The following is a 26,388-nucleotide window of genomic DNA, read 5'->3' as shown; positions in this document are numbered from 1 at the left end:
TCCCCTTTAAAGTAAAACACACTTCAATATAAGCCACTGACAAGTAGGAGGCGGAGTAATAGATAACCTAGACTTGTCCCGTACGTGATAAGAGGTTCTTTTATCCTAAGTCTGCCTGACACCTTGCTGGGACATCAGGTAATGCAGGTAACTAACCTGTAGGTTCCTCCCCTGACTGATGCGTTCACGGCGCCTCCTGCAGGGAAGCACTGAATACACAGCGAATATGGCTGCTGCAGTCAGGATGAGGACGTGGAGCTGTCCGACCATAGGAGTTTTCTGTCCTTGGGCGCTGTTTTTTGTAGTTTTACTCCATATTGTAAATGAAGCTGCTGCAGCGCCAGAGACGGGCCTTTGGAAAATCACAATTGTTAATGTGAGTGGAAACACTTTGGATTACTGCTAGCTAACGCTAGCTGCATTAGCCTTGTTATGGTAGCTCGCTGTCAGCTGTGAGTGTGCTGACAGTCGTGTAACTTGTGCTGTATTATTTGTAGCTCATTAGCCACTCGTAGGTGTGACTTGCTATGTTTAACAAATCTTGACAAGGTGTACATACCGAAAGAGCGGAGTGTGTTTGTTGCTAATTAGCTGTTCGCCCTGTGGTGAATGGCTGATTTGCACTTCAAGGTTAGCAGTCGGCTAACTAGCTGCCCACAGCTTCAGCATAACAGCTCCTAGGAGTCTTTACCGGTAAACTGAAGGGGACACTAAGAATATATCTAAGTGTCTATCCATGCAGCAAGCTCTCGACCAGTGTTTGAGAGTCCATGTCGCAGCTTCGACTGTGTGTTTTCAGGTTTACTGTATATGTTTGGTTTTCTCTCACCAGCTTCCCACACATCATTGTTTCAATACACATAAAACACATCTTGATACTCGAATGTCAGTCTAGTACTGGTGCTGCGGAGTTATTTCTCTGGTTTCAGTATTAAGACACAGTTCCCGCGTACGGTTCAAGCAGAACTGGAAAGCCTTGATCAATAATTTAGGCACTGAGAAGTTTCAGTTTCCCTCTGTTGTTCTGTATTAGGTGTACTTGGAGGCAGGCTACAATCTGAACAGATCGCAAGTCAAAACACATACAGGCAGACACACTCACCCTCATCTTAGTGATATTATAGAAACATTTGTGGTTCCTGATCACCTGTCTGACAGCTCTTTTTCCTCCTAACAAGCACAGACACAGCTGAACTGATAGGACTTGAATACTAAACCGTACTAGCCACTGGCCATAAATGATTAATCACTTCACCAAAGTAGTGATATGTTGGTCATAATATTCTGTGCCTCACAAACCTCATTTTCTATTCTGTAGACCTCAAGACCACTGCTGTTAAGGAAATCTATGTATAAAGACACTGATATTGAATTAAAAGGTAAGACATGATTAAAACAAAAGTGCTATGATAAAAATTATGCCCCCTTTTTTTTGTCCTTTATCGCAACATGTCTTCATCTTTTAGTTGTGTCTTTTGGCTGTCCTGAGACGGTGACCTTCACTGTTCATTGGTATTTAAGATACTATCCCTGTCACAACGAATTCAACAATATTGAAGTAAGTACTGATGCTTTGCGGCATACTAATTAACAGACGGTCTTTGTGTCTTGATTGTTTCTCAATGTTGAATTGTGACTCTTATTGTCTGTAGGAAATGTATGAAAGAACACCTTTGAGCCATGGGAAGGGCCTGGATCCAAATCCCCTCGGACAAGGAGAGTACATCGAACACATACACAGTCCCATAACATGTAATAATGGACTGCACTCCTTTCCAATGCTCAGAGTAAGTTTATTACGTTACTCTACTCAGCATAGTCACGGATGCAACATCATGGTATTTATTATCTCCATTCTGCAACTGTCTATGTTTTTCAGAAAGCCAAGGCTGATCCACATCCAGTCAGTCCACCTCCTGAGAATGAAGTGCCGGTAAGAAAACATAAATCCTCTTTGATTTTAAAAGAATAGTGAAAGTTAGATTTAGCAGATATTTAGGAAAAATCTTCCCCGTAGTACCATCATAAACATCAGCCGGTGTTTGTGTTTGTTTATTGTGTTGTTTCCTTCTGCTTATACAGTCTTAAGAGATGCTTTTCATAAGTGGTAAACACTGCATTGCTTTTGTAATAATGCAGGATGAAAATCAAATTAAATGGATTGTTGAAGAGTATGAAAGCAGCAGCACCACAAAGAACAGCAGCAAGAGTATTAGAGACAATATCATAGCTACCACATGGAAGGACGGCCCCTACCTGCTGGTTGTTAAAATTGTATCCAACAAGCAGGATGCAAATTGGAATTTAACAGGTGAGATGTTTTTTAAACAGGAATATTATCACTGTTTTCTGTGTTATGTTGCCCTGCATGAGTTGGTCTGCTAAAATGATGCACTTCCGTGAAGCAGGCTCATAAATACCAAGCTATTATCCAGCCGACACAGAAGGGTCAGATTTCAGAACTTGCCATCACCACAAAGAAATTCTTAATGTGCTGGGAAACACTGTCATGCTTCATTTGTCTAATGTCCAGTTTTTGTTTTTCCAGTTAATGTGGTGATGAAAGGCAGCCACGGCTACATTTCTGTCACAGAATGGCCTCTCATGATTGTAAGTAGATGACTTTAGGAATCATTTTTTGTGATATATGTTGGAGACATTATTTACCAGTTTGTTAATTATATGCACATTAATATTATGCTCTTATAATTCCTTCCTGCCTCTAATGAGAGGGTTGTATTTTACTGCTTTGGGTTTGTGCCTGGTTTATACAAGCTGGGTATTTACACAGTCAGAAGGTGAGGAAAACCTGCACAAATGCTGCTGGTGTCCCTCAAACCACCACTGCTCATGGAAGTGATTAATGATGAAACATCCAGGTCCAGGCACTAAAGGTGGGTTTGAAAAGTAAATTTCAGTGGGCTAGAGACATTAAAAAAAAAAACACATCAATGTGTGTGAAATTGCCCCTACTTTAGAGTGTAAAGATTCAAATGCTGTTACCTTTTTTAAAAGTCTCCAGCCTCTACTTTTCAACCCCACCCTGAATACTTGGACCAAATGTGTTTACTGCTTTAAAGCAATAGTTCACCTAAATTACAATAAAACACCTTACGTTAGTACATAGCAACATGGTTTCTTCTGTTAAAAAAATACACAGACTCCATTGTGACTAACTGCTTACTATAAAGTGTGCACACTAACAGTCACAGGACAAAAAACCTGAAAGTTTATTGAATTATCATTTACAAATCTATTACTTGGATAATAAATTACTGCTTAAAATGTGTGTTAAAATGTTTGAAAACCAAATCTATATGGGCTTTGCAATATTGAAATGCGCTACAGTTGATAGACAGAAAGCCCAGCAGTGTTTCCCTCAATCCCCACCCCCCTATTGAAACCAAAGAAAAAGATTTTTAACATTTTTTAAATACTTTATTGAAATGATTTAAATCATCAAGCTCTGTGTGAGAATTTCTATTGTGTTTTACTGTCATTTACAGTCGCGTTAGTTTCTCTCCTCTGTTGTGATCTGTTTCAGGACGTAGTAAAGGAGAGACAGGTGAAGCGCAGATAGTGTAACCGGAGTTAACGACAACTCATTATGTTATATGTTTCTCTTTCCAACAAGTGTCAATCGGTCTAAAACCAAAGATAGGCTGACGTCGACCCCAAACATCTGAATGCCAGGCCCAAATGTCTGCATGTTTAAACGAGCCCAACCTGAGTCTGGCAACAGTAGCAAGAAAGCAAGAAGCTCTCTACTGATAGCAGGGAAGCTAGTCTTTGCCAGAGCATTAGCAGGTCTCCTGCTGATAATGTTACAGCTGCACCCTCCCCGACACGCACAGGAGGACAGGCTTTGTGCATTTTGGCTCCCAGAGGGGGAATACTCCTCTTGGCTCTACAAAAATGATAATGGTGCAGTTAGGTGGAAAAGTAAATACAAATGTACTCTTGCTTCAATTCCATACAGGCTTGTTTCACTTAGACTGTGATCAAATTCAAGGCAACAGCTACATAAAATTGAGCAAATAGAATAGAAGCAGAGTATACCTGAAAAGGTTATTACTAATTAGCATAAAGAAAGGGGGAAAAAAGAGAGAAGCCGACAGGGAAAGGCTTTATCCCTTCAGCCACAACCCACCCTCTCCAGACGGTCAGCCTTGGGGAAACACTGCTCAGTCAGTACTCTTGAGTAGAAAACATACCAGATATTTCTGGGTAAATTTTCTCTGGAATTTGATCTCTAGTTAACGAAGAACATCTGCTTCCATATGTGACATGTTTTTAGACTAATCCTTCACTGTCTGTCTCCAGTTCTACATGGTAATGTGCATAGTGTACATCCTGTACGCCCTGCTGTGGTTTATCTGGGCAGCCTGCTACTGGAAAGATCTGCTGAGGATCCAGTTCTGGATAGCAGGGGTCATATTCCTGGGAATGGTAGAGAAGGCTGTCTTCTGTGCCGAATATGAAAACACCAATGCTGTCGGCTCCGCTTGTGAGTGGCAAAATATTGTTACCTTTCTCATGTGAGACAGTAAGCTGTTACTTAAAGATATTTTTTACTTCAGCTCCAGGCTTGTTGATCTTTGCCGAGTTGATCTCTGCCCTCAAGAGGACTTTGGCTCGATTACTTGTCATCATCGTCAGCCTCGGCTATGGCATTGTAAAGTATGTTAACAAATATCTGTGGCTAATTATTCATTCACTGATTCCCTCCAAATTTTTGTATACGTGAAAATAAACAATCAACTTTTTTATTTCCCTTGTGTCCGTTTCTTTTTAGGCCTCGACTGGGGACTGTGATGCACAGAGTTGTTGGGCTCGGTATCCTCTATTTTGCCTTTGCTAGCATTGAGGGTGTCCTGAGGATCACAGGGGTGAGTCCTGTTCTTTATATTTTCTCTTAATAGATATTAGTATTAACTCATGTCAGCAATAACAGATCCCCATCAGAACTTTAAAGGGCCCAAAGTGATAAATTCAAGTTTCTTTTTTATCTAACAAACAGTAATAAAAAACTAAAATATATGAGCCCCAATTTGAATTAGAGGAAAATTAACAAATCCTCAACTTTGACCAGTTCTACACAATTGGTGTTAGCTTGCAAATGACAAATGCATATTATGATCAATGAGCTAAATCATTGTTTCACTACTGCTTTATTGAAAAGTACACAAGAAGCAGCAGCACTAACTCTCTATTCTGTTGTTTGTTTTGAGATTGTGTTTCAAAGTAAAATTGACATCGTAATTGTGTATTTTCTTGATTTGTTGGGGGACCAAAACTCAAGGGTCGAGACAATGGCCCCGCTCTCATTACAGCAATTGTTCTGGCTGTGTTTGACTCCTGCGCCATCTGGTTCATATCCTTCCAGTGTACTCCGCAGTAGCTCCAGTAATCAACGGTTATTATACTCCCCTGTAACAACTAAGTGGACGTATTTGTTAATGAACTGAGCCCACGTGATTTTGAGTGTTCTTCTGCATTGGATGATTTGTTATTTTCTTCTTTGCACTTGGGTGAGTGGTTCTATATTTTAGTTGCTGTGCTGCCTTTTTTTTAATCTCCTATCCTATCTGTGATTTTTTTTTTTCCCCCACAACTTTTTCCTCTTCCCTGTGTCCTTTGGTCCTGCTCTGCTATCCCTTCTAGGCGAAAGACTCTGACTTGGCCCTGCTGGCCAACATTCCCCTGGCTCTGCTTGATTCTTCTTTATGCTGGTGGATATCCTTTTGTGCACCTGCAACCTTTCCCTGTGTGGTTCCCCTCTGCTCCTCATCTCCTACACATGAACCCATATAAGGCCAGGAGACTGTGATCTGCATCTGTCTTATTCTTTGCCAGAATTAGCATTTAAAATGCAGTTTAACAAAAAGACATCCTACTTTTCAGAAGAAACAGTCCTGCATTAATCATTCATTCTATACTGAAATTTGCAAGAACATGTTGTTTTCTGGATGATAATTTAATTGCTCTTGAACTCCTTCTTCCTCACTGCTTCTTTAGTTGGACATTGAATGACATTTTGCAGTGTTTACATCAATCGACAGTTTGAGTCTGAATTGGCAGAACTGATTAATTTGTGTACCTATCCACCAGACTTTGAGTGGTTCTGTTTTTGAGATTATAGAAATATGGGTATCACCGGGGTGGGCACTATATTTACAATTTTTATTGCAATATTGGTTTGATACCAATACTAATTTAAAAAGCTCAAAATAATCTTTTTGGGGGGTTTCCTTTTATTTTAGTGTCCTATAGCTTTTTTATGCCTCTAAAAGGTCTGCAAACACCCAAAGTCTAAACCAACGGGAGTTATTCTCTCCCACAGAAAACACTGCTCCTTACTCCTTTGAAATGCCTAATTTGAAGTTCAGGCTTTTCTTTCGTCACTTATTTACGTCACCATATAAGACATTTGCAGAATGCCTGCCTAACCAAACAAAGAAGGAGCTTCTGCCTTGCAGTCTACCATTATTTCCTCACTATAGCCGCTTTTGCTAGGACTATGTCTGTCCAGCTATACTCTGGTCTGGGGTTGCGTTTGCTACTTTCATCGATCCAGCTGGCTTTTGTAAAGGTAGGCCTTTTAGAGACAGGAGCTAACATAGGTTGCATTAGACACAGGGTGAGAAGAGTTGCAGTGAACAGTATGAGAACACAAGTGTTTTTTTTAACATTAAGACATGATGGCAAAAATAAAATGATAAACCTGCATATGTGCCTTTTATGGGACTCTTTAAATTTTATTGCATTTTATGAAACCTTAGTTGAGAAACTGTCAATGAAAAAAGTGCCAGAAGACCCAGAGCAACTGAACCGATAGTCCCCAGTTTTAAAAATGTGTGTTTCCTCAAGTTATATATTATCAGATCATCCAAGCCTAAATTTTTTTTTTTTTTTAACAACTTGCAATTGACTACCTCTATGCATTTTTCAGTTAGCCATTAAAATAAAAAAGTATGAAGAATTTAAAATCAAAACATACAAACATGTCACTTATCCACATTATTAGGTTCAGGCAAACTGGGTAGTGGCACGTTAATCCTGTTTACATTCTGTTCAACACAATCTGAGCTACCAGAACGTGAACATTTGCAGGACTGTCTGTTTCTGATGCATTCAAAATCACACTCAATAAGCTGTCACCTCCATCCCAGTGCCGAGTTGCCACTGCTTAGTGAAGTGACCACTGTAAAGTTCTGTAATTGCAGCGTATATATGGATGTTATTGTGTATAGTATATACTGTGTAGTGCATTCTCACACGTAGAGATGATAAGGTCCCATTCATTCATTTTTTTTTATATGGTTCCTATGTAGTATTTGCCATGTGTTTCCCTTGACTGCTACTGACATCTTTGTCAGCCTTGCACAAACCATCAAGACTCTGAAGCTGAGGAGAAACCCCGTCAAGTTGTCTCTTTACAGGCACTTTACAAACACACTAATATTCGCTGTCATTGGTAAGTTGGACAGCTGCACTCGCAATTACAGCAAAATATACTATTATCTTGGCCAGTCACAGTAATTCTAGTTATATGTGTTTTTGTCCAAATAAAACTCGTAAAGAACAAAAGTTGCACACAGGAGATTATATGTAGCACACTGACGACTTTCACACTCCATTTTCTGTAATAGCTTCCATCATTTTCATGGGTTGGACGGCAAAAAAGTTTCGACTAGCAGATTGCCAGTCTGTGAGTATGGTTTGGCGTATTTAGCAATATTAATATAAAGATTGTAGGTTTGCATTTTTGTGACAACTGCACCTGTTTTTATCTGAAGGATTGGATTGAGCTGTGGGTAGAAGATGCTTTCTGGAGGTTCTTGTTCTCTGTCATTCTGCTCGTCATCATGTTTTTATGGAGGCCATCTGCAAACAACCAAAGGCAAGTAGTACATTAGGACTCTCTGCCAAAGTGAACTGAATGAGACATTTCTTTATGATTTATTTCAATGCCCACAGGTATGCTTTTACGCCTCTCATTGATGATTCTGACGATGAGGAGATAGAGGAGTTCATCGCCTCTCCAAATCTTGGTATGATAATGTCATGGAAGCGTTACTTTCCATTTGGAGTGTGTCATAGTCTTCTTAGATCTATTTTTCTTCTTTCTTTCCTGTTTTTTATTATTGTTTTTTTTTATTTATACTCACAGCTGACGGTATAAAGTTGAGAGCAGCTAAAAGTGAGACGAATGGTACAGTGAAGCCTCCACAAATAAACCCAGTAAGTAACTCTACTAAGTTGTGTGTTCATTTGTTGAATCACTGTGTCTTATTAAGTTATGTTTTATTAAAGCATAAATAATAAGAGTTGTAGTCTGAGTTTGGTCGATGCAGCTCTCTAAATGTATTTTTTCAGCAGATGGCAGTATTTACTCTGTTTATCCTCTTTTTCTCCTTCTCCAGGACGAGGACTTGAAATGGGTGGAGGATAACATTCCTAGCTCTCTTACTGATGTGTAAGTATCCTATAGAATGCATATTTATTAATCCAGCAAGGTGTTATCATATGACACGTGTGATTCTAACAGAGTTTCTGTCTGTTTGTCATTACAGAGCTCTACCAGTCCTGCTCGACTCAGATGAGGTATGATTTCAGTTACAAAAAACAAAGATACAATCGTCTAAATATGTGGAGGTCAGGTTAAAGAAAAAAAATCAGTATAAAGAAAGCCCTGCTTGTTAATACTAGGAGTTATTTTGGCATTGCTGTATTAAGACTGGACCCACAGTCAGTTTTGTGTGTATTTAATGCACACATTCTTTTCACACGTGTTAGTACTATATTAAAATCAGTAACAGTTGACCATGACCTTGAAGCTTTCTCTTGAATGGGGTTTGCTCAATTTGCCATTGACAGCAAGCATGTCAAGCTTTGCACCCGCTCTAACAGTCTGACTTACTCTGACAACCAGTGGTGACTGCGTCCCTTTTTCACCCTCTGTGCAGCAGTGATGTAACATTACCGCTATAGAAACACATTATATCACAGCTGGCTTTGGTAACAAGTACAAGTAATTAGCTTGCTCCTGCTGATACAATGTGCCGACAGTACATCTGTGGTCACTTCAGCCAGTAGAGCCAGTAGTTGTTGGCTGGAAATGAAAACCCTGCTTTTGTCTGAAATTTGTTTCAAGAAGTAGTTTGAATTTTGAGTGAAACAGCTGAAACTTGATAGACATAGCAACAGTAACTAAGTGAGATAAACGGTACATCGAACAAACAATAACAGACCATAGAATTGGTTCTGAGAACATGTCTGTTCGAACGAAAAAGTATGTTTAAATTTGCATGTTATTTCCCAGGAAATCATGACGACCAAGTATGAGATGTCAAAGCTGGAGTGAGACAAAATGTTTCCAGCCATCTGCAGACATGGAGGGAGAACACAGCAGCTGCCTCTGAAGTTTTCTTCAAGATTTCCAGTCAGGTGGTGGTGGTGGAGTGACTTTTTGTTTTTCAAGGGATCCTTCTGAATGGCTGCTAGTTCACAGGGTGGTGCGGGCCACAGTTTCAGGGGGACCTCTGCTAATTTCCCCTTAACTTCTTAAGGACTCTACCTGAGGAAAACTGTCTTTTCACTGACCAACAGCTTCACTCTTTCCATGTTGCGATCAGTTTTGAGCCTATCTTTCCAAAGAGAACGTTTCATTTTATATGAAGTGCTGTATTTATTTCTATTATGTTTCTATGAATTTATTTTATCAGAGAATTAACAGTGGGCCTCATGCATGAACATACTCTCAAATATATGTAAAATGTCTTTTGAGAAAATCTAGATATTATTGGTGGGCCGTAATATAAGTAAGATGATTATATATGTCCGGATAAATAATTAAAAGGCATTTTCCTTAGGTAGTTAATAGAATATAATTTATCTCCGTTATTTTTGCAGCCAGAGGACAGACAGAGTTTAGCCATAGTGTGTGTGATTGATTCATTTCAATCAGGATCTTTCTTTTAGAATTGTAAAGTTGACAGAAGTTGAAGAATTCAGTAAACAGTATGGTTTTTTTTTTTAAGTGAGTGTCTGAAGCACGTTGTTTTGTTACCAGCATTCAAATCTGAGACATAGATAACTTTATAAATTCAAACACTACCTTTGAATAGAGCATTTGCTCTTATGCACTTTCGAGATCAAAACTGTGCCTACATGTAGTTCCTGTATGAGGCCTAATCTGTTCAGGTAATTGAGAACAATATGTATGAGAGAGTCGTTCATGTCTCAGATTGAAACTACCCAACATCTAGAGTATTGGTGAATGAGCGTCAGAGCGGCAAAGCACAAGTCATCTGTCCAATTTGAATTTCAATGTAACTGAGTTAGATCAGTCGTGTAGAAATAGTTTGCAGTCATGTTGTGAATCTACTGTATGGGTGTGGGCGGGCAGGTTTAGCGTCTTCTGAAATAAGGAGCAATATGCTGTATGTATGTTAATATGGAATTAAGTCATTATTTATTTGTGTTTCAAGTGTACTTATAAGTTGTTCATTTGTATGTTTACCCATGTTTACTCTAAGTGTGTTTACGTGTGCTTCCATTTTTTAAAAAATAATTTGGACCCTGCACAATCTTACAGTATACTACACCAACAGCAAACTGCAGCTTGTTTTTTTTAATTCCTTGCAATGTTTGCTTTTATTGTTGATTAAATAATTGCATTGTTTTCACAGACACCTTAATAATGGTCGTGTTCATTCAAGTGAGTCTTGATATGTTTATTTTTTATTATTTTAAAAGTGGCTGGCCTGTTTATGTCAGTGCAGTTTTGGGTTTGGAACACTGTCGTTGTTGTGTGTGTTGTAAGGACTTGTAATTTTGTCTCTCCAGGCCATCCAATATTATAACAAACTAGATGAGTTATGTGGTTAGCACAAGCACAAGCTAATCACTTAAATGAGTTCATAATGTCACTTTTCCTTTTTTTTGCATTGGCTGGAAACCTGGAATAATTGTGCTTATGATGGCAAGCTGTCCTTCTGTTATATAAAACTGCAGACACCTGCAGTGGACTTGAGTTATTTGTACAGATGGATTTTGGCTGATTCCTGTTATTTTGTAATTCCACAGGTGGAGAGGTGTCTGGATAATATCACTTGTCAGTTTTTTTTCCATGGGTGTCATGAAGAGCTGGGCTTGAACTTTTCATACCAGTGATGTTCTTCTCTCTTCCTTCTCAGGAAGTGTGTACACTCAGATTAAATATTATTTGAAGTCAGGGCAATGTTTGTTTCCTGATCTGTGATTTTCAGTATTAATTTGGCAATAAAAATACATATTTTACTATGGTTGTGAATTTGTTGCATCACTTCAAATGTGTTTCTTTTTAAGGCCATCTTACAAAAGCAAGACTGAAGAGGAAATAGGAGAAGAAATTCTTGAATGAATGGGCTATTGTGAACAAAATTATGATGAATGATAATGACTAAAATGCTGAGAGGCGAGTGAATGAAGCCCAGTTGCTGAAAATATAAACCTTGACTTTGCTCCAAGCCATTAGCCCTTAATAGGCCTGTGACTAAGACAGCTGAACAACAAAATCCCTAAACAACCACTTTTCATAAAAACATTGCAACTTGTTTATGGAGTCCAAACTAGTTTCACCTTCCTTGTAAAGTGAGGTGCATTTTTTCCCGTTTTATAGATGAACTTCAGAGTTTGCAGCCTTCTTTAATGAAGACAGTCTCAAGTCTGTCGTAGGCTTTGCTACATTTGGGTTTAATTTTAAACAAGAGCCTGTGTACCTTAGGGAGAAAGTAGAGTATCACAGCAAGTACAGCAAATGAAACTCTTCACTGATAGATTTACATCTGAACAACCTGCTACATCCTTTTTTTGGTCAGTCCATCATATATATTTTGTTCCTAGACTGATAAACTAATAACAAAGCAACATAAACCGTATGCACAAATAAAGGCCGCTTTTCAAGTCAAAGAAATGGCACAGGGACCTTCAGTCTCCTTTCATTCATTCTCATATTTATGCATTTGTTCCAAACATTCATTCTGCAGGTGACATCTCATCTCTACTGTGTAATAAAAGTAGAGAAAAACACCTCTAGAGCACCTTACCTTCTGGACTAACCCGCTCCTGCTTTGTGTTTTGATGGAGATCCAAGAGATCCATTAATCCATCCACCCATGCTAGTGTTTCTGCTGTCTCACTGCAAAGTGACTCACAAAGTTAAGAGTTTCTTTCAGCAGCGTACTGTGTATATATTACTGTCCTATTTTTGTGAAAAAGTCTTTTTTTGTTGTTGTAGGTGGCACTTTCCCAACATTATAGTCCCGCTATAGTAAATGGCCAAAATAGGAAGCTAACTCTGTCAGTGGAATGAAATCTCCGATTGCTTAAATTCATACCTCTTGTTTTTGTTTGTTTTGTCAAATATGTGACTATTTTTTTTGTTCTAGGTGTCATTCGGCCATTATTGTGTCATTTAGCCAGTGTTGCTCAATGTTTACTGATAAACATTGCTCTATTTGGTAATGTGGTTTATTTATGTTTTGTTTTATGTCATTTTTGCTGATAATTCCTACATTTTTTGAGCCAATTTTGCCTACCAGTTCAAAACTGTACAGGAAACTTACATTAGGAAAGGTGAGAAATTATCTTTACCACAATAGGACAACATCAGAAAGTGCTTTACAGTTTCAAAATGGCATTGTAAGCATAATCAAATATTTCTGGATGCCACTTTGTCTTTGTGCTTACCTACTACATGTGTGCTTTAGTTACTTTATCCACCTCCTGTGAATGCTTCACTAATGTCACCTCGTCTCTGATGTAAAACAAATTTACACAACTCTGCGCTGACTTTGCCTCAGGGCCTATGCTGTATATTTTTATCATTACTCTCCAGCAAATGGCTTGCATTATGTAGAGCTCAGCGCTCTCCACTTATCTCTGGCAATATCCTTCCGCCTGAGAATGGATGAAACATGTGAACTTCAAACAGCTTGAGCACAAGACTGAAAGAAAGGCTGCAATATGAGCACTCCCAGTATGGTTACCGAAGGAAATTACGCCTGCCATTAAGGCATGTTGTCATTTTCAGAGCAGTGCATACCATCAGGGCATGTGTTTTGATTGTCACCATCCACTCCAGTCTGGAAGCATGCAGCTCTTCTGGCCCCTTTTATTGCAGTGTAAACCCCTGGATGGAGACATAAGAGGAGCACAGAGTGAAGGAAGTTAAGAGAACACATGTGGTGAGCATTAGTCTCTTTTTTCTCTCTCGAACAAATAGACACACTGAGATATGTTTTTAAAATGTGACAGTTACCCTTCCTTGTATTAAAGTCAAATAAAAATACTGTGAGACTCCTTTTGTTTTCGGAGACATGTGGGAAATGCTTTGACTTGTACTGCCCGTGAACTTTTGCTTCAGGGGTTATATTATTGAACACACATTCTTCTTCTCTTCACTTTCATGCCTTCATTCAGAAAACCTTTTATAGTCATTCAGCGCTCATTCATCAACTATGCATGGGTTTGCATTTCAGTCATTAAAATTCACTCTCAAGGACATTTAATAGCCCACTGTTCAGCATCAAGTGAGGCAGTTCTAACAAATACTGAAATGTTAGACTGACTTTATTTCAGTTATGTAGAGGCAATTAAAATTCCAGATAAATTGTGTAGTACATTGGCAAGTTTGCCAAAAAATCATCGTCGATTTAGGATATAATGAGACTCCTTCTGGGTAACATATAGAAAATGAGAAATAGAGGAAAACAAACCAGGTACAGTACTGCAGCTACTGTTTAAAAAAACTCCCTTAGTACAATGAATGGTACCTTAAACAAAGCAAGCTAGTACAAAAAACAAATATACAGTATATGATCAAAGATAAACATGTGGCGTACAGTATGTTACATTGTAAAAACCAGCAACAATATTTCTAATAAATTAGAGCTGCAGGAGCACTAATGTCTTACAGGGATTTGTCATCAGTAAAAACGAGGGCAGTGCATCAGCCCCGGGGCCTGACCCTGAGCTACACAGACATTATCTATGATGAACATAAAAATACAAACAATAAAGTAACAGCAATGACAAAAATAGCTGTCCATCCCTCCCAACTAATTAATTCTATGTTTGCTTAGGTAGATCTCATGAATTCGAACACACTGAGCCAAATATAACCACTATTTATAGACTGTACTGACACTATGCAAAGAAGCATCTATGGTGCGTTTTGCCATATATTGTTGGATTTATAATATAACTATTAAATATTGCTTTTCCCACTCTTTTAGTAATTTGGGGATGAGGAAACAGTTTCAGTAAAGTCAGTGCCCATTATCCACTCTTCCTGGTTCTTCTTCAGTTTTCAGTCTGTGGTCTGCTTCCTTTCTCTCAGAAGTTGTAAGGTGAGACCAGAACGTGGACTCTGGCCACATGCTTGGCCTGAAAGGTGCGGTCGGTGTACTCAGACATGTCCACGTCAACGCTGATCTCCTGGGGCCCACGCAGCTGCTGCACCAGTATCAGCTCACCAGTCTGTCTGTCGGAACGCTGCATGACAAAGATGCCACGGTAGTTTCCGCCCACGATGCCGAAGCGCAGGCTGTCTGGCCCGGTGCGCCCGGGGGCAGCTGCGGTCGCCATGCGGAAAAGCGTGGCAGGAGTCTGCAGGTTGGAGGGCAGAGACAGGTAATGGAAGGACACGGTCTTGGGAGCCAGGTGGCAGGAGCGGCTGTCCATGGGACAGGGGTTTCTCTCACACTGACTGCAGGACAGAAATGCAGCCAATATCAAACAGTGGAGACATTACAGGAAGATGTGGTAAATGTTTGACATTCTCTGTGCATTATAGTCATCACCCATTTCAGACATTTTAACACAGGGGGAATGGTTACATAATTAATCTATCCCCGTGGGAAAGTGTTCATAACTGTTTCTTTGTGACTTAAGAGATGTGACCCACAAGTGCACTGAGGTCTGGGATTATAGCAAGCTATGAACTTTTTTACGTGTTGTAGGAAGTACATGTTGAAACAAGAAAGAGAGTGGATGACATTTTTTAGTACAGGACCTACACTGACAAACAGAAGTCAAGCTGTGGAATGCATATGCCAATGATATTTTACAGAAAGAAATAAAACAATTTTTTAAAATACATAATACAAATTTTGTTTCATTTTTCTGAGGCGTTCCTGAAGCTTTCTCATCTTTATCCTTTCATGTTTTTTCAGCTGTAAATATTTCCTTTAAGCACTGCATCGTGTCACATATCACAAATTAAAGGAATGTATTTTGCACACTAACGTCTGTATTTATTTCAGTCACTCAACGCACTTCACAAAATCAAAATCTGCTTAGCATGACTATGTACTATGAAACAAGGACATAGCTACTGTCTTACTTAATTCCCTAGTTTTTCCCCTTGGTACATGTATTTTCCCAAACATTTATGCATCCCATTTGCTGACACTGGAGCCATATTTCACCATATTGATGGTTCAGTAGTAGCAGATAGAGCTTTGATTTAGGCTTTTAAATGAGGCAGCTTGCTTCTAAATGGCAAACAGGGAGATGGAAGTGGTAACGTCTCTGAATACACAGATATTCTACAGCTTAAAAAATGGTTTCATCTGGAGCCTTTAATTTCCCTTCCAACAACTTCTTTTAACTTGGCTGGTAGTGATGCTTCTGTGTTGCTGGACCTCAGCAGTTACCACAGTGGGTTTAATGTTATTTCTTCCAATACAATGATGGGCAAAAGTGCCAGAAATAAGTCCCAGCTTGTATAAAACCTGTCTCGCCGTGCTCAAGTGTATGCCTTCAATGACAGACAGTTTCACTGCAGATAAGTGTATTTTTAAGCTCTTATTGTTCATGTGGAGCCACTGGCATGGATTACTGGCAAACTTGAACAGAGAAATCATAGGTGTTATTTCTGTTTGTCTTGCTATTACAAGTCAAAATGTCCACCAGGAGCCCATCTGTGCTTCACAGCTGGGTCTAATTTAATATGTAAAGTTTCTCGCTGAAATGTGAAATTGTGTGCAAGGATACACAGACAAAACAAATGGCTCACTTTGGGGTGTATGCACTTACAAGGGAGATGTCTTGACATAGCTGATGTTGCCATGAGAACGTGGACACTCTGGGTTGACACACTGAAAGCCTCCCCCTGTGTTGATACAAGTTGTCCCTCGGCTACAGTTGTGCTGCTGGCTTAAACATTCATCCACATCTGGAAGACAAAACAGCAGAGGCATGTAAGTAGGAGAAGCAGGGAGAGAAATCTGCCAGACTGACTCCATGCTTCCTGGTTACCACAGTCTGAGAAGGGGGTGCTCTGCTCTTTATTTGGTTTTTAGTTTAGTCTTCCACAAACGCCTCATGTCCTAAGGATCCCTTCTGCTGGGAAAGGGTGAGATCATTCATTCCACTGGCAAGCGCTAGAAGCTTCAGGGATGAAAATGAATGTAGTAGCAAGGTTTGGGACCAACAGATACCTCTGCAGAGACTAAGATCTCGGCTGCAGGAGGCTTCTCGTCTCTCTAATTCACAGGTATTCCTCTCTGGAGCTACATACCCAGCCAGATCTGCAGTCAGGCCTCTGTGAATGAGCCTTTGTCCTCTGTTCCCCCTTGTCACTCACCCTCACAGCTCCGCCCATCCGAGAGCAACTTGTAACCGCTGGGGCAAGAGCAGTGGTACGAACCCGGGACGTTCACACACTCGTGGACACACAGTTTCCCTCCTTGGTCGAGGCGGTACACCTCACATTCATTTACATCTGTCAAGAAATAACAAAATAAATGTATCTACATGTCAGCCGTAAACATGTATCGCAAGACTAACCCCATGCAGTCTGCATACAAAAGTGACTAGAGGGGAGGAGATATTTAAAATATAGATAATTAAACACTGTAACATAACAGGAACCAAGGTATTTTGTTCCTTTGTCTCATTAAATCATCAGTATTCAGACTGCACACTTTAGCACTTCCAGCATCTTGTAAACACATTTGAGGCAAACTCTCATTTCAAAATGTTACTCAAGCATTTACAACTTAAAAGCAACTGAACTGCGACCTAAATGGATGCTAATCAGCTTGTAACCTCTCAAGAGGATTATTTTGTTTGTCACAGACTGGTTCTACAGATTACTCTCATTTGCAACCATATTAATCACTAAAGGAGTTAAACATCCAGGTATTCAGGGATACTTTCAGCAAAAAAAGTCCCTATAACTTGAGCTATTTGCCCTGCAGGGATGTTCCTGAGCAGTGTACCAGCTCAAGGGAACTGCTGTGTAGCTGACCTCACCTCCCTACGAGGAAGAGCAACAACAGGAGAATTTCCCCACAGGGATCAATTAAGTTAACACATAATTACAGCTCACCCTGACAGATGCTGTTGTCAGAGGTGCCACTCATGTGAAAGCCTGCATCACAGCTGCAGTGCTGCGCCTGGTTCACTTGGGCACAGCGAGGTCTGCGGCTGAAAGCTGGATCATTCATGACACTCCACTCTGGTGGCGCTGAAAGAAAATATAAAAGTTGGACTTGACCAAGAGGAAAGTCTTGCAAATAGAATTGAACTAAGCAACTCAGACATTACTTCTGTGCTACTGACCTGTCTGGGTTTGGTGCTGGCAGTGAGAGCCACTCCAGTTTTGGGGGCAGGTGCATTTGTACTGGTTGACCCCTTCCACACAGGTACCACCATTTTGACAGGGATTACTGGCGCACTCACTTATATCTGTGGATGTAGGACAGAATTTACTTAGCGTAAGTCAACATGTTAACTCCACTATACATGAAAGGCACAACAAATTTGTCACTATTCTGTAACTATAAATTAAATGAAAATTAAAAAGAAACCATTTTCTGTTTTGGTGCTATCTTCAACACTGTTTTAAAAATGTATTATATAGTTTTCTCTAGATTGAGGGTTTATATAAGTACCTGCATAAAGTGAAAAATGTATCCAGAGATGTCTTAAAAGTCTATCAATGAGCCTTTGCCAATGATGAAATTAGAGAAGACAAGATGCTTGATTGAGGTTTCAGAATGTGTCTTGTATCAAACAATGCAACACCAATTTAAAGACTAAGAACCATGGACAAAATGTTGTATGCCTCCACCAACCAGTCAAGTTGCAGGTCACAGTCATCTGCCCTGTGTTTTTGCAAAGCATTATGTTGTCATATGACCTTTGACTTTTTGGATATAAAATATCATCACGTCATCATTATTTTACTCTTTGCAACATTTGAGTAAAATTTTTGTCAGAATTACAAAAATTTTTTTATCTATAACCAAAAATTTGTTTTGTTAGGTCACAGTGATCAATGACCACTAAAATCTAATCTCCTCATCCTTGTGTCCAAGTGGAGGTTTATGTCAAATTTGAAGAAATTCTGTCAAGGATTTCAAGAGATGTCATGTTCACAAGAATCAGATAGAGGGATGAATGTACAGATAACCTGAAAACAAAATGTCTGCAAAGGCATTAAAAAGGATGGTAAGATTAGGTCAAGTTTGAAATCTATGAAAAACTTTATGGAAAATATGAAAGGCCTCCAAACACCTCTGTAGCAAAGAGTGTCATTCCAGTTTGATAACTCATATTTAAGACTGAGTACTGGCATTGTCACTACTAGCAAAGTATATCAACAATAAGTCAGTGGCCTCTTTCATTTGTTCTGGTTGTGGAATGGTACCAATTATTTGATTAAAGCTAAGAGGGAATATTACTAAAGTGTCATTAAGTAAAGATAGAGTCTTCTCTAGACAAAAAATGTTAAAGTTGACTTAGTTAGCACATTAGATAGTTAACCTGCCAAATTTATTGTCCTTCTTGCTTCCACTGTCCCTTTTGCCACCGATCCCCCGTCCCCCTTCCTTTACCCTAGTCCTATGCACAAACATGAATGTGAACAGAACATGCTGAAATAGTGTTGCTTAGATCAGACCAAGGTACATTGTGTCCCATTGACAGAACCAGAGGCTGCCTACCAAACAGCAGATTTTTTCAGCACTGACACAGAATAGTGACAGTTAGCAGATTGTAAGGCGACATTCACTCAATCTGACAAAAAGTCAGATTTGTTTTCACAGAGAGACTTGCCACTTAAAGAAATCTGAGTGGGATGACGATTGTATGACATATCCCCTACTTCTTCCCCCCAGATAACAAATCCTCTGCTTTTTAACAACCAAGGAAGGAAACATTCAGCCAGTCATGTTGTTGCACAACCCTAACCCTAACCCTGACACAACCACTGTGTTAAAGTGTGCACAGGCATAGCAGAAGTACAACCTGTGAGGAAAAACAGTTGTTAAACCTTAGTTTGGGAGCGTTTTTTGACCAGGTTGTGTATATGCAGTTTTTAAGCACCAGGCACTGCAGTTATGAGTCTCTCTTCCCATTCATTTAAATAGGGGCCTAGTCTTTTTATTCCAAATGACTTTTGGGGAGTTACCAAGTGATGAGAGTTGCCTTCAAGGACTTGGAGAAGGTGTATGGGATTAGAACTACTGACTCTACGACTAAATGTTCAGTTATTTGTATTAGACTACATGGATATGTATTATGTTTTACTATTGTATTTCAAGCACTGTGAAACGTACAAATATAGACATAAAAGCCTTCGTTACTTTGAAAATATGACATCTTTAATTTTCAGTGCTGTCAGCAGCTTCCCACAAAATTTTTCAGGTTTACAGCAATTCTATGTTGTCATGCAAACATGATTCATACTTTCTTACAAGTGTTTCTATGGCTTCCTACCGAACACAGGTAAATCAGTATCACTGTGAACTGTAACTGTGAGTAAGAGTGCAGCGACAGACCCAAACATCAACCCATCATTGTTAACATATTGTGTTATTTGTGGCAAACTGATGAATTAATTATCAGACATTAAGAATAATATAATATAGTGAATACTACCATTTAATAGACATACCAAAAAAATGCAAACTGGCCACAACAGAATGTAGGATGAAACTGACTGTAATCTTGTAGCAGCACTAAGCTTTGTTCTGTGTCTGACGGTTTAAAAAAATAAAAGTTATGATCTTTGATTGCGTCGTTGGCTCAGTGAGCTGTGCATATGTACATATCATGAAGCAGGCTGCTCTTTGAGCTCCAGTGCTGAGGCCACAGTATACTGGATGACAACCAGTTCCTTTAATTTTTATTTGGCTTCACCGAGAGCCACCACAGGACCATGACATGAAAAGGCCCACTTCACTCTGCGAGATATTTTTAAACTCTTCTTAGCTTTAAAGTTTTTCACACTCTGTCAATACTGGTTTTCGAGCATGACTAAATTTAGACCTCTTATGCTGGCCTGAAAAACATGAACAGGGATAATACTGTGCAGAGTCAAGCCCTCTCATGTTGTTTTAACCATGAATGTCAATAAACGTATGCACATGTTCAACTGAGTGTGCCACTTGGAATTTCTGGATGAATGCCACCAGTGGAGGCTGAAAGGGGGCTATCAATAGCATACTTAGCTTTCTTTTGTGCTATCAGACCAAAGTGCTGGTATAATACCTGGACCTAACCCCATCCAGTGGGACTGCTGTCAAAGAACCAGGGAAACATGAGCAAGGGGGAGGGGGTTATCTTACAGTAGCCCAAGCAGTGCTGTTAATGAGGAGTAGAAACCTGAAGGGGAAAGCACCCCACAGTGGAATGCAGTACAGGTGTTTTTCTGTGTTCAGAGACATTTAATGCCATTTTAACGAGGGCTTCATTCAGTGTACTGAGGAGCTGCAGACACTCCAAAGAATGGCTCTTTTCTTTGCCTGTTATCTGCGTGTGGCTTCTGAGCTGATGTCTCTTTCAGCCTGGCATTCAGATGCTGCTGAGCCAAGGTCACCCTAAACGGGTGTGGGGATTTTTGCTCTAAAGTGAATAATGTAGTTGCTCAGGCCCAAAACATTCCACCAAATCATACATAACTATGATCTCATGCCTGGTCAAAATTGAGTATTTGTGGAAGGTGATAAGTCTGGACCTGCTGTATCTTTCTCGACAACGAAGCTCACCTTTACAGATTGCACTGATGCCAGTCCAGGTGCCGTTATCCCGGCAAACACGTGTGGCAGAACCAACAAGATGGTATCCCTGGGAACAAGTGAAATGGACCTCATGTCCGACAAAATACTTTGAGCCAAACTTGGTTCCATGAGCAGGGGCTTCCAGGGAGGGGCAGGTGGTGGGAGCTGTGAGAGAAAGAAAGAGAGCACGAGAGGAAGGCTGGTCACATGTGGAATAAGCCTCCCAACATCCTCTGGCATTCTCTGCCTGGGGATATACACGTGTCACCGGGCAGTGCAGAGCCTTCATGGGAAAGGACGGTTCAAATACTTCATTTACAGTCAACCAGCAAAGGACCAGCCATTTTTATGAGTCAGAATTGCACTAGCAGTTAAATGTTCTAGTATGTTGTATGCTCTGGAGAGTTTAATGCTTGTATAATGCTAGAATAGTATATAATTACATTACATTATATAACAATGTGAGTGGATTACATTTTTGACATTTATGGGATTTTTATGCTTCCTTCAACTTGGACTATTGCAGAAAAATGTTTCCTACTCTTTACACCTCAAGTGAAAAGAGAACATTTCAGATCCAGCATGATAAATCACACATGACCAGACCTCAGTCACATTTAACTCATGTTTGAAGCTGCACTGTGCCCTATTCTGACTATTATTGGGCAGATAATGTGAAGGAATAAATCTGATATAATACTATCTAAATAAAAAAATTACATTTTTCCAGATATAGTGTTGGCTTTTATTCTAATCTTAGAATTTAAAGCAGGTGGTGTAATATTTTTTCTTTGTCTTTTTATGTTGTTGAGCCTTTTTTGCCATAAATGTAAAATATCAGCCTCTTCTTGTCCGCCAAGTATTCTCCACAGAGCTGTGGACTGCACTGGTCCATCACTAACAAATTGGTCTCAGTGTCGGCTGCCAAACAACACAATTCCACAAATCCACTTCCCCTGTTGAGTACCCAGGTCTGTAACCGAGATGGCCTTGAACGGTTGGAAGAATATACATAATCCCATAATACAAGAAGCCATGTCTGGCACTCTGTTGTCACTCATTGAGGGAAAAAGTGTTTGAAGATCAACTTCAAACAAGTGAATGTTTCTAAAATGTTGCAGATTTGATAGTTTAGTGGAGTCTTTTTTTGCCTTTAACTGAACAGTCTTTCACTGAATTACAGAACAAAACCTCAGTTACATCATGAGTCCATATGAAAATGTAAACAGCATGGATTGCAAATTAAGTTAAATGAATACACTGGGCTCATTCTGTGAAATAAGCATGCAAAGTAATCAAATGCATAACAGATTAAATAATGTCCTTTTTCTCATAGCTAACTAAATATTCTGTTTACATGATAAGTGGAGCAAATCTTAACATCTCTTCTGTAGTCTTGGCAGCCTGCTATCAGGCATCTTGATTTTATAGCATAGACCTCATAGATGTGTAAGAAAATATGAATAATAAAAATCTATTTCATACAGTTGTTCAAAATTATTTTTTCTTATAGCATAAAGTTACAAGTTGGATTTAGTGATCATCATCTGTTTACGGTATAAGAAGTAGTTTTTGAAAATAATGAGTGAGGGCAAAAGTCTTTTTTCACATTTTCACATATCAAAGGTATACATAACAAAATGATTGCTAGCTGCTACAGTTTCAGGGTCCTGGTATGTTGGCTCACTGTCACACTGTCATAGATGACTGAGATGCTTGAATCAAACAGAGCCAGTGTTACAGTTATTAGTAACACTTGTGTTTTCCTACTTTGATAAATTAAAATTTCTGCACAAAAATGGCTTATCAAGTTGACACTCATGAGGACTAGTATGATAGCTGGGGTGCTGTGTGTTTTCTGTCTGTTTATTACTCACCAGCTGACTGGTCTGCTTGAGGTAACTTGGACACCGAGTTCTGCAGCGTCGCCAGCTTCGACTTCATGATCCTGAGGCCCTCTGTAAATCGCATCTCCTGGCCTTTCAGAAACTTCTCCATTTGACGAAGCACCCCGACCACCTGATGTTTATCCATGCACGTCTGTTAATAAAAAAAAGCATGAGGACTGTGAGCAGAATTCAGAGCTATAAAAGAGTGTTGGCAAAACATTTTAAAATGTGTTGACTTTGCAGCAAGAAAATGAGTGCTGGATTAAAGGTTACCTCACTTTAATGGCCATAAAATGTAAAACATGAGAGGTGAATAGACATTATTGGGCAGCTGTGGAGAGTGATGTAATTGAAACTAAATCCCTATTATTGGTGGGCACATAGTCGTTATAGTGAGTTACTTCTCACTGATATCATGACATTATGTAACACTGACAAGACTTTTTAGTGAGATGTTTTTACTGTATTTGATTTCAGAGGAACTCTGCATTTATTTTGCTTGAAACTATTGCTTTCCACTTTTTCCACTAGACCTCAGTGCACCCACATGTGAGATATTCTGGGCCTACCATCTTTCTTCTTCTCTGCCTCACCTCTTTTCACTCTTACAACACAGCTGGACAAAAGCTGTCTGGCAGATGTCAGAGGGACCTAAGTCCAAAATGCTGTTCCTGTGTACATTTTGCATGGCGGTAGGAAGGCACACGCTCATTGGATAATCCTGAATGGGCACACTCACAATAGCATGGGTGCCACAGGCAGTTACTTTGGGGAGAACGCTTGTCAAGCCATTACAAAGTTCCTCAGAGAAAGTGCCTCTAATCCTTTCAGGAGGGTTTATTAATCACATGCTCATTGGAACAATTTCTTCTGAGCAGCATACCTTAAATTCCTGCTCTGGCATTCGGAGGGCTTTGTACAATAATAACTAGCTTCAATACATTAAAATTCATCGTGCACATAGTTTGGACCTCTGCAGTAGTAAGACTGTCTTCTGTTCATTTTACCTGCCCCAGGCAAAAGGGAAATGCCACCAGCTGACAAGACATGAGAGGATTCATATCCAGATGCAACCATATATGTGTGTGTATATATATATATATATATATATATATATATATATATATATATATATATATATATTTGAAAATTCAAAAAGTGTAAAGTAATTTCTAAAATGGAAACTGTAGCCTGTGATCACAAAAGTAACAAAATGACACACGGCTTATACACAATCAAGTGATGTTGGATGGAAGTTAGATGAAATGCTCAAACAAAATAAAAATATAAAATATTGCTTGTTAGATGACACCACTGATAAGATTAAGATTTTAAATAAGCAAATGTATTAATTCCTCCAAAAAATATGACTTTATCAAAGTTTGAGATTTGATACAGTACAGTTATTGCTCACTCTTAAACATATGACATTCTGAACTCTTACCTGAACAGTGGCATGACCACTCTGGATAGCTGTCAAACACAACAACAGCAAACACCTGCGTGGAAAAGAGAGTGCCATCTCCGAAAGTCCAGGAATAATAAAGTAATGTTCCTTGGTGATGTTCTCAAATATTTAACAGACTTCTTTTCTTCGATAAAATCCCCAATAAAACAGTTTTGTTCCACTCGTTTCAGGAGTGAGGAAGATGCTCATCAGGTGCCTGAGACAGATGCGCTCCGTCTCTGTTTATCTGCACTCTTGGAAAGTTTAGCCTCTGAGCTCTGCACGCCACCAGGTTTCCTGCAGCAGGAATCCCTCCCACCGCGATACTCCCTAACACTTTTCTCTTTGCATCCCTCTGCTGCTGACAGGGGCACAGACACACAAGTTACAACTACTTATCACAAACTACACGAGTTTTGAAGCATTCTAAAGGTAAAAATGTTTCTTTTTTTCCCTCACAAACTCAACAAATTAGCATTTGCATACTATTAATTACGAAACGTGTCGTTATCTTTTGGTCAGAGGCTGCGTCACCTAAACGCACACCTAAATATTACCTATAATATCAGGTCACAGGCAAATAAATATTACATTAATCTGCTTTGTGGGTTATTTTAAGTCTATAGGTTTTATTCTCACCTATACAGTGTGTGCTCGGCTGTCTGTCAGTCTGTCTGTAAGGGTTTCATTTGTAGAGTCGCAGCGACACCTGCTGGTTAATAATTGGACTGCACGAGCTGCCTGAAGTGCGCCGTGCGTGCGCAAGCCTTAGAACAAAGGTTAGGTGCTATATATGGTCCAGATCTGGAATGAAGATGGGGTTGTAAATGCTCACAAGGTCTAAGAATCAGACTAATTCCTGGGTAGGTTTTCTGTGGGGCAGATGAGAAAGACTCTGGGTTGCCAAAGAAATCACAATGTGAGGGATAACCTCCTCAAACAGTATTCATTTTGTTTGGCCAATATTTGTGCAATACTTCTGTCACTGAAATAGGAAATGCTCTTCACTATGATCATTATTAAATAATATATTTAAATTAATAAAATAATTTTCTAATACAGTCATGTTTTAACACTCACATGTAGCTTATGGCCGTGACATGGAGAAACAGTATTTGTTGTTGACATGTATCAGTTGGACAAATCATTCTAATCAGACAAGCTTGGAGCATGCAGTGCTTGTTTCAGAGTGTTTCAGTTTCTATTCTGTTCGTGTTTTAAGTTTTTCTTCTGTCAGTTTATTCTGTCGGTCTGTTTCCATTGGCAGATTGTAACCAAAGGTGATGATGTGTAATCTTGGCATCCAGCGCTTGTCATTTCTGTGGGGGAAGGAAAATGATTGTGCAGTGTCAAAATATGTCTACATTAGAAAATTAAAGAAAAATATTAAATATTTTGACACAGAAGGAATGGTGGCTAGAAGATGAGCCTGGTATCAAAATGTAGGGAAAACTGAGACCCATCATATGCTGTGACCTGTTTTGACCAACCACCTATCCCACATGTTGTTATGACCTTTGACTGTTTGAATTTTTTCTTGTGAATTATCAGATAACAGATAACACATCCAAAGGGCCAGTGCTCGTCTCTATTACTGTCACAGACACTCAACTGGTAGGTTTTGTCATTGAAACTATGGTATATTCCATGATATTAATACTTATAGCAAAAAACATTCTGAACAAAAATTGGACTTCAGAATGTTAAGTGGATGCAAAAATTATTACGTTTCTTTATACAGTACTCAGATTTGTTTTTCATTCCTGAAAATTCCACGCGTCTACTTCCTGTAATTATAAAGTTAGGGAAAAGTAATACAAAAAAGAGTCTGTAATTCTGAAAGTGCTCATAGTGTTCAGGCAGAAGTTTGCATGGCTTCATTAAATATACTAAAGGTATTGTACATTTGGTTCTGAGGAGGTCAGGTGGGAACTTTTCTCAGATTTGGTTGATTTTATATGGAACGACCCATATGCGCTTCTTTGTTGCACAA

General features: G+C 39.3%; 2 protein-coding genes across 3 annotated transcripts; one reads left to right on the top strand and one right to left on the bottom strand.

Annotated features, from left to right (window-relative positions):
- Positions 1 to 201: 201 nt before the first annotated feature.
- Positions 202 to 11,305, top strand: tmem87b (transmembrane protein 87B). Of its 2 annotated transcripts, none has more exons than XM_055018704.1 (19): positions 202 to 376; positions 1,319 to 1,379; positions 1,467 to 1,558; positions 1,653 to 1,787; positions 1,880 to 1,933; positions 2,140 to 2,311; positions 2,549 to 2,610; positions 4,324 to 4,507; positions 4,581 to 4,680; positions 4,796 to 4,889; positions 5,665 to 5,738; positions 7,371 to 7,477; positions 7,653 to 7,711; positions 7,800 to 7,903; positions 7,981 to 8,054; positions 8,174 to 8,244; positions 8,427 to 8,479; positions 8,577 to 8,607; positions 9,326 to 11,305. In XM_055018704.1, exons 1-19 carry the CDS (start codon positions 227 to 229, stop codon positions 9,365 to 9,367), a joined length of 1,719 nt encoding a protein of 572 aa, XP_054874679.1. In that variant the 5' UTR covers positions 202 to 226; the 3' UTR covers positions 9,368 to 11,305. The 2 variants fall into 2 exon arrangements, with proteins under 2 accessions (XP_054874679.1, XP_054874680.1); XM_055018705.1 differs by lacking the exon at positions 5,665 to 5,738 and adding an exon at positions 5,303 to 5,376.
- A 2,294-nt stretch (positions 11,306 to 13,599) lies between these two features.
- LOC111576112 (fibulin-7) lies at positions 13,600 to 24,680 on the bottom strand. The gene is made up of 8 exons (XM_023281641.3): positions 24,393 to 24,680; positions 22,937 to 23,099; positions 21,048 to 21,224; positions 17,617 to 17,742; positions 17,384 to 17,521; positions 16,637 to 16,774; positions 16,087 to 16,225; positions 13,600 to 14,755 (listed from the first exon to the last, which is right to left on the bottom strand). Exons 1-8 carry the CDS (start codon positions 24,468 to 24,470, stop codon positions 14,383 to 14,385), a joined length of 1,332 nt encoding a protein of 443 aa, XP_023137409.1. The 5' UTR covers positions 24,471 to 24,680; the 3' UTR covers positions 13,600 to 14,382.
- Between the last annotated feature and the right edge of the window lie 1,708 nt (positions 24,681 to 26,388).

This window comes from Amphiprion ocellaris, chromosome 16, assembly GCF_022539595.1.
Source record: "Amphiprion ocellaris isolate individual 3 ecotype Okinawa chromosome 16, ASM2253959v1, whole genome shotgun sequence".
Classification (NCBI taxonomy): domain Eukaryota; kingdom Metazoa; phylum Chordata; class Actinopteri; family Pomacentridae; genus Amphiprion; species Amphiprion ocellaris.
The sequence above is the reverse complement of the archived record's forward strand: the minus strand, read 5'-3'. Positions and strand labels throughout refer to the sequence as shown.